Genomic DNA, 14,753 nt, shown 5'->3' on the forward strand with positions numbered 1-14,753 from the left:
AAGAAAGGAGCATTCTCAACCCGTACCATCTGTATATCCTAAATAATTTTCTAGGTTCGCCATTTGGTAATATGACCTATCCTTACTGACAATAAGTTAGATTGAGCACAACTAAAGTTGCACGAAGGCAAAATACAGTCCTAAGCCTATTATATATATAGCCTGGCCAATTAGCCTATATTGTAGATGTGCAAAACCAGCATTTGCGTGCGTGCTTGCCGTTGAGGTGTAGCCTACAAAAATGAGCATAACATCTGATTATTTAAGTATGGCTATAGGATATAGGCTACTGGTAAGAGAAGAGCTGGTTTAAAATTCAAGTGTAGTAAAAAAGTTTGTGCACATCCCCGGTCAAGGAGCAGAACAAGAGTAAATCATAAAAATTGGAAAAAGGTTCGCACACTTGAAATCCTTCTTTTTTGATTTTATTTTATTTTCTTTAGCACAAATGAATGACATTTCGACTGTGTGGTCTTCAGATTAAAATTCATTTTTTCATTTTTTTAATAAATCGATGGCTTTTGTCTTGATGGGTTTCGGAGTGATTCGTAAAGTGAGGTTTGAACCCCGGTCGCTGACTTACTATGCATGGGCCTTAACCAGTTACGCCATTCACGGCATGCCTAATAACTTTGATCAAAAGTTCTGAGATGTTAAACTGACGTTAGTTATTAATTCACCACATGATAAAATGCTGTCATATAGCTTGACGCACTGCAGCCTACGGTAGTCTATGTCTATCTCTGAATCAACATGAACATGCATACGATACATAAGTTGCTAGAAACTTATTTTGCGGAGCTAGGCCTACTAGTCGATGGTTACAATGAATAACCCTCACTGCCCTACCGCATATCTGACCATCCATTGTTACAATGTTACAAAATGCGCGATCTTCTCCATGCATGTAGCCTAGGGTTATAATGACAAGCATAGGCATGTATTAAAGATATTTCTGTTAAATACATTTTATTTTCAGTTGTCAAAAGTGGTGGGGACAAAATCTGTGATACAAATCTGTGCTGGGTAGGCTACATGTAGGCTGGTATGCACTGGTAAGGCATGGCAGGCTATACGACCGGATAAACTACCAATATTTAGTTTCACTGTCCTCCGCTGCTCACAGCGCAATTTCGAATAGCCACAGAGATTAAAAGAGTTAAGCTTTGAAGGCTACTATTTTGTAGAGGGCATAGGTATTAACTTTGAAAAATGTCTCTGCCCCCTGTGAAAGTAGGCATATAGCCTATATTTTCATGAGGATTACTCTGCAAACTAAAGCATGCTAACTAAGCATAGGCGTTCCAGAGCTAAAAGACCACAGCTGTAGCGCAAGTGGTTCGGGCGCCTGCACTGCATGCCAGCGATCTGGGTTCAATTCCTGCTCTGTCATCCACTCCACTATGAGAAGACAAATTTGCTCTTAAAATATATATATTTCAAAAATTAAAGATGTTTTAGTTTTGCAAATCTTTTTTATGTTTGCAATATCTGCTGAAAAGAGCTAGCCTATTTTTTTCTACATTTTAAGTTAACTTCTATGTGAATTCGTGGATCAGCATTCACACACATTTTCACATTTACATAATTAGTGTCAGGCTCAGTGACACGGAGGCAGTCGTCCTCAATGCGCATAGGTGAAGGACTGGTTAGACGAGTGTGGGGGAGGGGGAATGATCGCATAAGACAATTGCTGTTCATGAAGCTGTTACAATGGATAGTGTTATGTAGGCTACTGTAGGCCTAAAGTGCTGCGCCGACATCGGCCGCAGGCCTATACTGTCTTTAAGTGTCTTTGTCCGAATCCAATGGAGACTGAAAGTTGGTACAAAAATAACTGGGATGAAGTGGTACAAAAGTAAATGTTTCAACACAAAGTCTATGCCACTGCTCAGGGTGAAAGGATATAGTGAAAGCCTAGGCAGCGATTCTCAAACTTTTTATTATAACGCACCAACTTCAACATCTTCATCTAGGCTTTAAGCCACACGCTAAAAAGGCAACACGGGTAAAAAGGCCCTCGTTTAAGACACGACCACACAACAGCATATGCTCATTCCCACGCAACATTTCGAATTTATCATTCTGAACGTGAGCTAGATTGAGCGCTATGAAATGTCAAGTCATGCCCTATACGGGACATTCTAAAACGCTTAACGTGGCTTAAGGGCGGAAAACAACGGTCAATCATCACCAAATTTCTCATGACCATATATTGTCATGGACACTTAAACCTGTCAAAAAAACTAAACTGTAATCCAACGATTATAGAAGATATCTCACATTTAGGCTACGTTGCCTTCTTCATTGGCGCCTATGGCGAGAAAAAAGCTTTGGTTTAATGTATCTAAACAACGATGTCCACCAAATTCTCTCTCATATTGCTCATCATAATCACTTTAAACTATAGGCTTAATATATCGAGCCCAAACTCAAATTATTATGGACATTATGTCATAAAGCGTTTCTGCCCCATTGAAAGGAAAAAGCTTAACGTGATTTAATGCAACTAAACAACGATCATTGATCACCAAATTTCTCTCTCATATTACTCGTGTTAAGCACATCAAACTATCAAAAACTCGGACCCAAACTCCATGGACGTTATCTGACATAGGCATAGGCCTACAAAGGAAAGTTCTGCGTGCTTCTGTTGTGCGACAATCTGGTGCAACCAGGCCAGGACAGAAGTATACAACAATGATGAACAACTTATGTATACGACTCTAATGAAGACGTTTGTAATGTCGAAACCTTAGTCAATGTTTTGTACCTTTTAAATAAATACAAAAGAAGACATCTGTGTTGCACCTGCATTCCTCTTCTTTTCATAAGCATAGGCCTATTGCTGCCTACAAAGAGGCTTAACGTGGAATAAGTTTGGAAAACAACGACCAATGATCACCAAATTTCTCTCTTATAGTACTTCTCATAAGCACATAAAACTCTCAAAATATCGAATCCAAATTCCAATCATTATGGACGTTACCTTAATTTTCACGTTAAGCTTTTTCATGTTTCATGTTTCAGAATGTCCCAGCAATGCTGTAGCCGATTTCACAGCGCAGCAGAGCGCGGGGTTAAATGTAACATGCACTTTTTATGTAGATGTAACACGCACAAGCCTTCTTAAACTGCATGTTTTAGTTAACGTAATGGAAATGTACAAAATAACTAGCCTACTTTTTGGCTAGCAAAGGCATCCCCGTTTAGCTAATTGTCCTAAACATTGCGTTCGTTTTTGTGACTTAGCCTATGAAGCATATCCGTGATAAGTTGAGCAGACACTGCTGTTTCATTGAAAGAAGGTAGGCCTAATAAGCATTTCTCTCCCTCTCCATTGACCAGAGTGTTTTTCCGGCATGAGCCGAACCTGCATGCTATTAGGGCGGTCTTATGTTGCCCCCCTGCGGTTGCAGTTTTAATTACAATACCGCACCTTCGGCATTCCCGATGTGCGGGGAAAAAAAGGAGCATTCTCAACCCGTACCATCTGTACCTGAATTGGATACGAGGCTGCCTAAAGCAGAAGCTCAAATTAGAGCAAGTTAAGTCTACCTTACATTGACAGACTTTGACAAGATTTGGGAAAGATTCTTGAAAGATTGTAGTCTTTCAAGTAATGGCCCTCATTCAAGCTTTACTCAAAAGACTACAATCTTTCAAGAATCTTTCCCAAATCTTGTCAAAGTTTGTCAGTGTAAGATAGGCTTTACTCACTGTTGAACCACGAGACAAATGTACTACAATGCAAAAATGTCTCTTTTCCACCAGGGCTGTGCCGGTGCTGACGTTGAGCTGGTTCTGGTAAAGCACTGGCACCAGCACCGGCACGCATTTCCATAGGGTTCAGCACTGAGCAGAATGTTACTGAGCAGACGGGCACGGAACACTCTAGAATCGTGGCTGTATCAACATTTGTTACCAGGGTAACATTTACAGTGGCCTATTACATAACCATGGCGGACCGAAACCTGGGTCTAATTCTTGTAATGTTGGTGAACGTCCTTAAGAAGTTTGTTCAACTTCATTTTGAAGGGTGGTTGCATTTAAAGGATGAGTTGATACATACCTCTCACGTTTCAATGCGTGCACTCACTGGCTCTGGCACGCGGCGCAACTTTGATAATGATAGCACTTAGCTAGCCCAGTTCATTCATTAGGATCCAAACAGAGATGAAGTTAGAAGCGACCCAACACCTCCATGTTTTCCCTATTAAAATACAGTTACACGAGTAGTCACAATTATATTGTGTGGCGGAATAACAATTGGGAGCACTTAGACTCGGTGCAGTAATATCTTCACTCCAAAGTGAAACTGGAAGTACAAGAGTGAGGATATTACTGCACCACACTATAGTTATCCCTCTTACCTGCTTAGAAATGCACCATGTTTTATTTTGTCTCACCACACTTGGTCATGTGACTACTCGTGTAACTGTATTATTATAGGGAAAACATGGAGGTGTTGCTGTCGCTGGAAGGATTAGATTTATGCTAGGTGCTACATATGATGTGCTCCCATCTCCCAATAACTTAAGTCAATGGTTTGGTGAGGATGATAAATGTACACTTTGTTCGTGTGTGGGCAGCCTCCACCATATCCCATCAGGGTGCAAGGTAAGTCTCACCCAAGGGTACTGAAATGTTTAGCTGCAGCAATTGATTCAAGTTAATTCATTAGCAGCTAGTAAAGAGGTTAAGCAAATTAACTTTGTACGTCAGGGGAATCAACCTCTTTCCCACGAAGGCCAGGTGTAAAACCGGCTCTTTGGTAAATGGAGCGGGTTGGGAAATTAAGGTTGATCTAGGCTAGCAGGTGGCGGTACCTTCACATATAGTGAGCACTAGATTAAAGGGATATTCCGCCATTTTTGGAAATACGCTCATTTTCCACCTCCCCCCGAGCAAAACAATCGATATTTACCTTGTTCCCGTTCATCCAGCCATTCTGTGAGTCTGGCGATACAACTTTTAGCTTCAGCCTAGCATAGATCATTGAATCGGATTAGACCATTAGCTTCTCGCCTGCTAGCTTCATGTTTAAAAGTGACTAAGATTTCTGCTAATTTTCCCATTTAAAACGTGTCTCCTCTCAAGTTAAAAAGTGCAGTAAGACCAACTGAAAATGAAACCTGGCGTTTTTCTAGGCTGATTTGACATGGAACTACACTCTCATCTGGCGTAATAATCAAGGCAACTTGCAAACGTACCATAGGCGCAGTAATATCGTACGCAGCACCTGAAAATAGTCCCCATAGACAACAAGCAGTAGTAGTGCCAGTGGTCTGCAAGTTGCCTTGATTATTACGCCAGATGAGAGTGTAGTTCCATGTCCAATTAGTTAAAGAGAGCAAAATACATTGAAATAGCAGAGGAGACAGTCCATCAAGGTTTGAGTGTGAGACAAAGGTCTATTGAAATTGGTGCACGAGGGTTTGTGGCCAGATCTGCTATTGGCTTGCTGTCTGAGTTGGGCATTCGTGGACGAAGTCTAAGGCAGGTGGTTAGTAACATGTCTTTGGCAGCAGAACGAGCAAGTGAATTGTTGTGGGTAAAGAGAAGCTCTACTTCCTGGGGGGGCAAGTTAAGGTAAACTAGCTGGCTTATTTTCATTAAGTTCAGTCCACCACAACAGGACGGGCCAACTAACCAACCTAGACCATGCCTAGCTTGATTAAGAGTATTGGGATATTTTGTAATATGGTGGTAGCATGTAGCGCAAGCTAAGATAAGCCAGCTGGTTTGTTGCAATGTGGTAGCATGGTAGTAGCATGTGGTCATAGCATGTAGCGCAAGCTAAGATAAGTTAGTTGGTTTGTGTTGCAATGTGGTAGTATGGTGGCAGCATGGAGGAGAGTGTCTCTAGGACGCTGGTTTCACTGTTAAGCCTTCATGAGGTGTCGTGGGCCTAACTTAATGAAACATCAGTGAATGAGGGTGCCCACTTGATAACCCCAATGACATATACTGTAGGCCTATAGCCTACTACTCTTAGATTGGCCATTTGTCTGTCTTGTGTTTGTGACCATTGGTTGACAGATTGGTGGGTAGCTTGCTTCTTTAAGTTAACTTTGGACAGGTGCTTCTTAATGTGTTTTTTACCTTGGATTTTGGCACAAGGGATTTTAATACCTACAGTAATCCTGTGAATTAATGTAATTAGTTTGGCTCCTCATTGATGAAAAAAATGTTATTGTTATGATATGTTCATAGCAAAAATGGATGCATGTGATTCATATAGATTAGCTAATCACAGAGATTACGATAATTCATTCATTCCAATTTAATTCAAATTTTTTAATTGACTGATATAAAGACTTACTAAATATTTTCATCACCATTTATTCAAATCACTATTGTGAAGGAAAATGTTGATATGGCCTACTGCAACTGGCATCCACACAGCTCATGCTCATATCCCTCACTAGTCATGGCGCCTACCAGGGTCACAGTTGTGCCTTCCGTGCTAATGTAATTCAAACCCACCTTTCACTCTCACCTCTCTTCTCTGAGACTACACAGTACTTTGAAGGTCTTTGGGCACATGTGTATATCGTAAAAGATAATAATAATCTAAGAATGTAATTATTAAGTGAATAGAAGATTAAATAATGACTTGTTCAGGACTCAAAAAAGCTTGGGACTTGGACGTGGACTCGACTTAACTCTGGTGTTACTTGGACTTGGACTCGACTTGCCCTTCTCTGTCTTTACTTGGGACTTGGACTTGACTGCTAAGACTTGGGACTTACTTGGGACTTGCCAAACAGTGACCTGGTCCCACCTCTGAATAGGGTATTTTATGTTACAGCCTGTGCATAGTTACAGCCTCTGAAACATTTCCTTTGCTTGATGTCTTCAGACTTGGAGAAGGTGTTGGCAGATGAAGCTGAGTTTTTTCCTGGGCCAGGTGAGGCAGAGCTTGATGACTTTCCCTTTCTGGTACAAGATGCAGCTGGCATTCCACCACCAAAATGGCAAGAGTCTCCAAACGAGATGATCCAGACACTGTGAGTCACTGGCATTGTTTTCCCATTGACTGCAATATTTTATTTGAATGAGACAAATATAACGCTGTCAGAGTGATGACTGAATACATTTTTATTAGAACACATATACAGTGCCCTCCACGATTTGCTGCCTCGGTAGAGTATAATTTGGTGATTTGTCTTTGTGTCTCAAAGGCTCAATTCACACTAAAGATTTGTGATGCGATGAAACCAAGTTGCAGCGGTGTGAATTAAATGTTGCATAGTTGCAAGCCGTCGCAAAGCATTCAACATGTTTAGTCGCAGTTTTAGAACATCGCAGCTCGTCTCATTGCAAATCATTGATCTAAACCCCACTAAAGAAAACACGGCTCTAGTAGACTATTTCAACACAGTGTCAGTAACGTTGATAGTCTCAATTATTGCGAATGAAAACTAAATGGTATTTTAGCATTAGTTTTGGGGTAACACTTTACATTACGGCTCACTAATAAGGTGGTAATTGTATGGTAATTTCTATGTAATTTCATGGTAACAATCCCTTGTTACCACTTATTACAAGTAATTTCCATGCAGTTTCTAGTGCAATTACTCTGCAGTTTCTAGGTAATAGCAAATGCAAACAGCATTAATTAAGGTGGTAATTTCTATGGTATTTTTATGTAATTTCATGGTAATAATATTTTGTAGCCCCTTATTACTAGTCATTTCTATGCAATTTCCAGTGCAATTACTCTGCAGTTTCTAAGTAATAGTGATGCAAACAGCTTTCATTTTAAGTTTAATAAAATGGTAATGATTTAAAATGAATCTATAGTTCTTGAAATGATAGTCCAGGATTTACTTATTGTTTTTGTTTAATTACCTGACAAACAAGGAGGTAATTTCCAGGAAAATACACAGCATCAGGGCCGTAAAATGCATTATCACTTATTTCCACTCAATTACTTAGTTATTACCAAGAAAGACATAAATCAAGTCATTGTAGTAGCAAGCTGGTAAAGAAGACAGTATGAGCCTGTAACTAAACTGGAACGAATGAAGTAATTTCATGGAAACTATATGGTATCAGAGCTGTAAAATACACCATTGCCTCTTCCTAGTTAATCACCTAGCTGTGTTGGTAAACCCATCAATTATCCTTATGACATTTTTGGGGGCCAAGCAGCGAAGCTGCGAGGAACCCATTGTGATTCTTAGTTTTCTTATTATTATTATTCCTCCGCCATGGAAGTCAATGGCAGCCCATAGAACCGACTGGTGAAAAGTTGTGAAATTTGGCACACTGATTAGGGACAGTCCCATGATGCATGTCACCACATTTCATGTCGGCACCTCGAACCCTCTAGCGCCACCAACAGGTCAAAGTTGGACATGCGTTCACGCACGTAACTTTTGAACCCTTGGGCCAATTTTCAAAAACCAGGTATCTTTGGAATCCTTGGACCAGCCCGAGTTAAACGCACCCTGTGACGTCATTTTCCGCCATGATGGATTTCCCGCCATTTTGGATTTTGTCAAAAACACTCAAAATGTATCAGGGGTCACAAATTTTGTCCAACCGACACCAAACTTTACATGGAGCATCCTCAGATGATGCCTTACCAACGCATTGCTTTTTGTCTTCGGAAGTATTACCGTTCGCCCAAAACAGCGAATCGAAATTCGCGGCGAGGCCGCCAAACAGGAAGTGGGCTCATATTTCAGCAACCCTTTCACGCATCAAAACTAAACTTAGTACGTGGACTCATAACCCCATCTGGAGGACCCTCAAGAAATTTGGTGACCTTTGACCTCTAGGGGGCGCTGTTATTCAAAAACAGGCTTTTTGGCCTATAACTGCTGTTGTGCTTAGAATTACAATGTACTAGTGATGTCTAGTAATACTTTGGAAGATACTGATGTTGACAGATGACAACTTGTGACATCAACGTAATTGATTCGGCCGCCATATTGGATTTAATCAAAAACACTAACAAATTTCCCTAGGTCACAAATTTCAACTGATCCTCACCAAAATTGGCACAGACCATCTTCAGACCATGCCTTGTTAGTGTTCTGATTTCTGTAAGAATTGACAGAAGCGTTTGCCCGTCGCAGCCAATCGAAATTCGCGGCGAAGCTGGCAAACAGGAAGTGAGCCCATATCTTAGCAGCCTTTGCATCTATCAACACCAAACTTAGTATATGGGCTTGTGACCTAATCGGGATGACACCCAATACATTTGGTGACCTTTGACCTCTAGGGTGTGAAGCCGCCAAATAGGAAGTGAGCTCATATCTCAGCAACCTTTGAATCTATCAAAACCAAACTTAGTGCATGGGCTCGTGAATAGATCGCGAGGACTCTCAAGAAAATTGGTGACCTTTGACCTTTAGGATAGCTTCAATTAGCAAAAATGCAAGTTCGCTTGTAACTTTTGACGTGTTAGACATGAAACTTGTTCTGACTGCTTACGGCCATATGTCTCATTGCGGCATTGAGCCAACAGTGTCGAGTTGCCGTAGTTACTCCGGCCTACTGCTTGGCCCCCTCATTGCTGCTTGCAGCTATATTTAGTGTTGTTTTTGCTTAATTACCTGAAAAACAAGGAGGTAATTTCCAGGAAAATACACAGCATCAGGGCCGTAAAATACACTATCACTTATTTCCACTCAATTACTTAGTTATACTGTAGGCTACCATCTCTGATCTGAAATACAGTAGGTTACATGTAGCCTACTGGCATTCAACACACAACCACATGTTGAGCACAACCTTTTGTTCTGCAAAAAACATTGTTTTCACACATTTAACATGTTCTGCGATAATAAAACAACACAATCAAATTCTGAAACAGTAGGATAATTTTTTTTATTTGCAGTGCACCCTAAACCTACCAAAACATTCATACAGGTAGAGGTGACGTGTTTGTTACAGATGAAAATATTTCGTTGACTGCTCTTATCGGAATAACGAAGTCGTCCTTCTCAAAATTATGACTGCAGACACGGTAATCCATCACTTTAGCGTTTCGATTGACGTGTCAATGTCCACATTCAAAACAATAAGCCACTGGTTCACCAGAGACCGATCGTATCGCAATGACAGCTGGATTGTAAACTTTAATTTTTTGTTTCGCAGCCGGGAAAGGAACAAACACGAACCGCTCTGTCTTTCTTGTCCTTTTCCTTCTGTCTGTAGCATGTTTCACGAGAGAAAAGACGGGCTCTGAACTCACTGTAATTTGAGCACTGGACTACCCGTAGTGTCTTCCGGCAATAGCTCCTGTGCTTCCGTGTGAGAACTCTCGTGAAATTTTCTGTGCTTCAGATAGAGTTGCGGTCCTGAACTACACTATGTCTCGAACGATTTCTAAGTGTGTACAGACTGTTCCAAACTTTACAGACTGACTGATGCTTTGTTTTATGTTTAGACACCTCGAGTTAGCTGCTGACGAGGTTTTGCGCTGTTTTGAGCAATGTTAGTGGTTTAAAAATGCGATTTTGAAAGCGTAGCCTATGCCACTGTTAGCGACTTTGGGCTGTAGCTCTTGCCCGTGCTAGCTTTGTAGGCTACTGCGTGATCAACGAAAAATACTTCTTCCACGTCTTAGTTCAATTTTCGGCGGACTTATACTTTAAATGTTTTATGTTAAATGTTCACAATTTTTTTTTGCAGAACAAAGTAATAAAGGTCGTACTCAGCATGTGTTTGTTTGTGTGTTGAATGGCAGTAGGCTACATGATAGCCTATTTCAGATCAGAGATGGTAACAACTAAGTAATTGAGTGGAAATAAGTGATAATGTATTTTACGGCCCTGATGCTGTGTATTTTCCTGGTAATTACCTCCTTGTTTTTCAGGTAATTAAGCAAAAACAACACTAAAAATGTTATAAGGATAATTGATGGGTTTATCAGCACAGCTAAGTAATTAACTAGGAAGATGCAATAGTGCATTTTACAGCTCTGATACCATATAGTTTTCATAAAATTATTCAGTTTGTTCCAGTTTAGTTACAGGCACATAATGTCTTCTTTACCAGCTTACTACTACAATGACTTGGTTTGTCTCTTTCTTAGTCTTGTCTTAGGCTAATAACTAAGTAATTGTGTGGAAATAAGTGATAATGTATTTTACGGCCCTGATGCTGTGTATTTTCCTGGAAATTACCTCCTTGTTTGTCATGTAATTAAACAAAAACAATAAGTAAAGTCTCAAATAATTACCATTTTATTATACTTAAAATGAAAGCTGTTTGCATCGCCATTACCTAAAAACTGCAGAGTTATTGCACTGGAAACTGTAAAAACTTGTAATAAGTGGCTATAAAGGATTATTCATAAAATTATATCAAAATACCATAGGAATTACCACCTTAATTAATGCTGTTTGCATTGCTATTATCTAGAAACAGCAGAGTAATTGCACTAGAAACTGCATAGAAATTATTGGTAATAAGTGGTAACAAGTGGTAACAAGGGATTGTTACCATGACATTACATAGAAATTACCATACAATTACCACCTTATTAGCGAGCCGTAATGTAAAGTGTTACCGTTTTGGCATGGGAAAAATCAAACTGTCTTTCAATTCATTGGCTACATGATGGGTGAACAAAGATTTTTCAGGAGAGTTAGTGAGGAGCAGGAGAGAGACAAGGTAGCTGATGCTGAGGAGGTCTGCATGATTGAGGTCAGTAAAGGTCTACAGAGAAAACAGGGGCGAGTCCCATTCACCGTTATGAATGATGTGTTTGGCCGCATCGTAGTGGAACACTTTCCTCGAGTTAAAGATGATAAAACATTGCAAATAAGCTGAATGGGAACTGTAGAAAAAGTTTCAAGATGTTGTGGCCACTGAACTTGCCATTGCATCAGGCTTCTGACTGAGTTTGTTTTATTTTGTCTGATGGGTATGTGAGAAATGTCACCCTATCCACATTTATGTATAGCCTATTTAGGCAACATGCACAGGATCAACCTCCAGATGAATGACATAATAACAGTGAAAAGTTGAAAAGGAAATAATCCCCATATGTATATGCACGTAGCTTGGATACAAATGAAAAACTAATAGCAAGTGATGACTCATGTGTAGGCCTAAAGTATTTTTTAATAAGGTTTGAATACAATGTTTTTTGTTTTTGTCTAGGCCCTCAGAGTCAGAGGATGAAAGCATAGATACGCTTTGCAGAGTTACTACAGAGCAAAATAACTGCTCTGTGGGTCAAGTGTCTTCTCAAACTATCCATACCCCCTGCTCCCCATCATCAGTTGAGATAAAAAACAGTGTGGCCAAACCATTCACTCCTCCTTGCAAGCTCAATAATGTTGATGTATCCAGTGGCAACAAGAGCGTTGCCAATCTACCTACCTTCTTACCCTCACTCTACCCACCCAGTGCTTTCAATTATGAGAGGCCAAGCCACTTCATCCAATCTCAATCAAACCCGAAGTCCCCAGATGGTACACAGGCCAACAGAAACGCCAGAGCATCTTCACCTCCCTCCACCTCATCATGGCTGATCTCTTCAAAATCTTCTTCCCAAACTGTATCCCACTCCATGTGCCCCAGTGAGACAGCAATCACCAGAGTTTCCAGTGCCAAGCTGGGAGACAGGACTTCTCAGACTATAAATATATTTCCAGCACCGAGGCAGCACTCACCATCCATGAGATGCTCTCCTGTTTCTCCTGACCCCGTTCCTAAATCAACAGCAATAACTAGCACCTCCCCTGTCTCTACTCTGCAAGTGAGTCCACCTCCAGCACGTCCAAGTATATCTCCATCCCTGCCTAAGACAATGAGTCCACCACAGCAGAAAACATACATTTCCCTACCAGTGGGATATAACCAAGGGACCACTAATGTGTGAGTTTTCTTGTCTTTCTTCATCTACGCTCCAAAAATTTTTTCAGTATATACATAAAATGGAAAGTTTGGGCAGTCTCTTAAATTCAGACTTTTTTCTTTTCTGCGAATTAAGGTTGCCACGGCAAACAGGAGCTATAATTGTAGCTAAAGGTGGTCCAATGTGACTTTTTGGCCAGGCAGTGTCTTCAATATGTTTTGCCCAAACTTCTAAAATTCTACAATAAAATTAAATATAAATATAGCCACAAACAGTGATGGCGGGCCCAAGCACCTGCGGTGCGGACCTGTGACTTTTCGGAATCTAACAAAGCAACATGTGCGTGTTGGTGGGCATGTGCATGAGCAACACACATGCCCACCGAATTTGGTTAATTTTCCTGAATGTGTGTGTCAACCAGACAACACGCTAGGTGGCGCTTTAGAGTCCCTAAGCCACACCCTAGGCCAGAGCTCTGTCCTTGACTAGTGGTTGCAATAACATACATGCCCACCAAATGTGGTTCATTTTCGTGAATGTATGTGTCAACCACAACAGACAATGCGCTAGGTGGCACTTTAGAGTCTCTAAGCCACACCCTTGGCCAGAGCTCTGTCTCTGACACACATCCCCACCAAATTTGGTTCATTTTTGTGAATGTACAGTAGGTGTTGAAATGTGATGGCCGTTTCTCTAACGTTTTGCATGATCCACGCTCTGCGTGAAATGTATTACAACTGTATTACACCTTACCGCCACGAGGTGGCAGTACAGTCCGCGGTAGCACTTTAGCGTTTTAGGACTCCTATTTTTTTTCACTAAAAGTCATTCACGAGGCATAGCCTAGGACAGCTTAAAATAATTTGAGAAGACTCCTAACTCACCAAGACATATTTACAAACCGCTTTTAGTGGCATTTCACGTCGTGATGTAGCCTAGTGAAATGTAGGCCTACGTGCGGTTACAGCTGTCATGCGAGGGAATAATTGCATTGCAACTAAGGGATACAATAACGCCACCGACAATCAAAACCATGTAAACTAAATGTAACGTCTCATTGTAGGCCTAAATTAAATTAAATTGTTTCTGCTCTTTGCGAATGTAGGCTACGTGCTTTCATACAGATTCATTCAAAGCATCTGGCAAAGAAACTGCATCTCTTCGTGTCTGCAATTGAGTAGCTCAATGACATGAGGAATCGAGGTTCGCGTCTCTTGCACGGTGTAGTGCAATGTAAAAGAAACCAATCGTTATTTGGCATCATCAAACATGGAGAGAAAACGCCAATGAGGAATACTAAAGCCAATTTATGTAGCCTATTTGTCTAATTCTCTGCACAGCGCTGTCTAAGCATTCAGCATTCACTGTTCTGGGCTGTGTTTCTAGAAAGCCTTGTATTCTTACTTGCATCGCAACCTTGAAAGTTCCCTGGATTTGGTGTTTCTAGAAAAGGTAATTCAAACTCTCAATTGCAAACAAGGACTGGACAGTCACACCTGTGGCGTATAGGCTACCTTGGGAATTGCGGTTGGTGATGTCGTCAGTGTCAGTAGCGCCTAACCAAAAATCACAAGCGTCCAACCAAAAATCACTAAGTTGATGTTTTTTTCTCGTGACTCAATGATTGCACTTTACTGCAGGCTAATATAAATTAAAATACCGACTCCCCTGTTGGGCTTATTCTTGCTACTTGTGTTATTTTACGTTAATTTGCGCATTGGTTTAAGTTTTGGTGAGCTTCTATTATGGAATGTACAAACCCACATTTCATGCATACCAGTCTTTAGTGCAGTGGCTAGAGCGGGAGACTCGTTATCGATTCATTGCAGGTTCTAACCCCGTATGCAATCAACATGCTTTTGTTTCTGACTACAGTGAAACGTGGAAATAACCTTGTAATGCCGTGGAGCTATTATTTAATTCA

The 14,753-nt window shown here is 40.7% G+C and overlaps 1 protein-coding gene across 3 annotated transcripts in view; it reads left to right on the top strand.

Moving 5' to 3' along the window:
* myot (myotilin) overlaps positions 1 to 14,753 on the top strand; it is a 198,288-nt gene that overhangs the window by 58,623 nt on the left and 124,912 nt on the right. For all 3 annotated transcript variants that reach the window (XM_062524864.1, XM_062524863.1, XM_062524862.1), the window contains exons 8-9: positions 6,866 to 7,013; positions 12,130 to 12,849. In XM_062524864.1, coding sequence (XP_062380848.1) covers positions 6,866 to 7,013; positions 12,130 to 12,849 — 868 coding nt within the window. The remainder of the gene's footprint in view (positions 1 to 6,865; positions 7,014 to 12,129; positions 12,850 to 14,753) is intronic.

Source organism: Sardina pilchardus, chromosome 21 (assembly GCF_963854185.1).
Source record: "Sardina pilchardus chromosome 21, fSarPil1.1, whole genome shotgun sequence".
NCBI lineage: Eukaryota > Metazoa > Chordata > Actinopteri > Clupeiformes > Clupeidae > Sardina > Sardina pilchardus.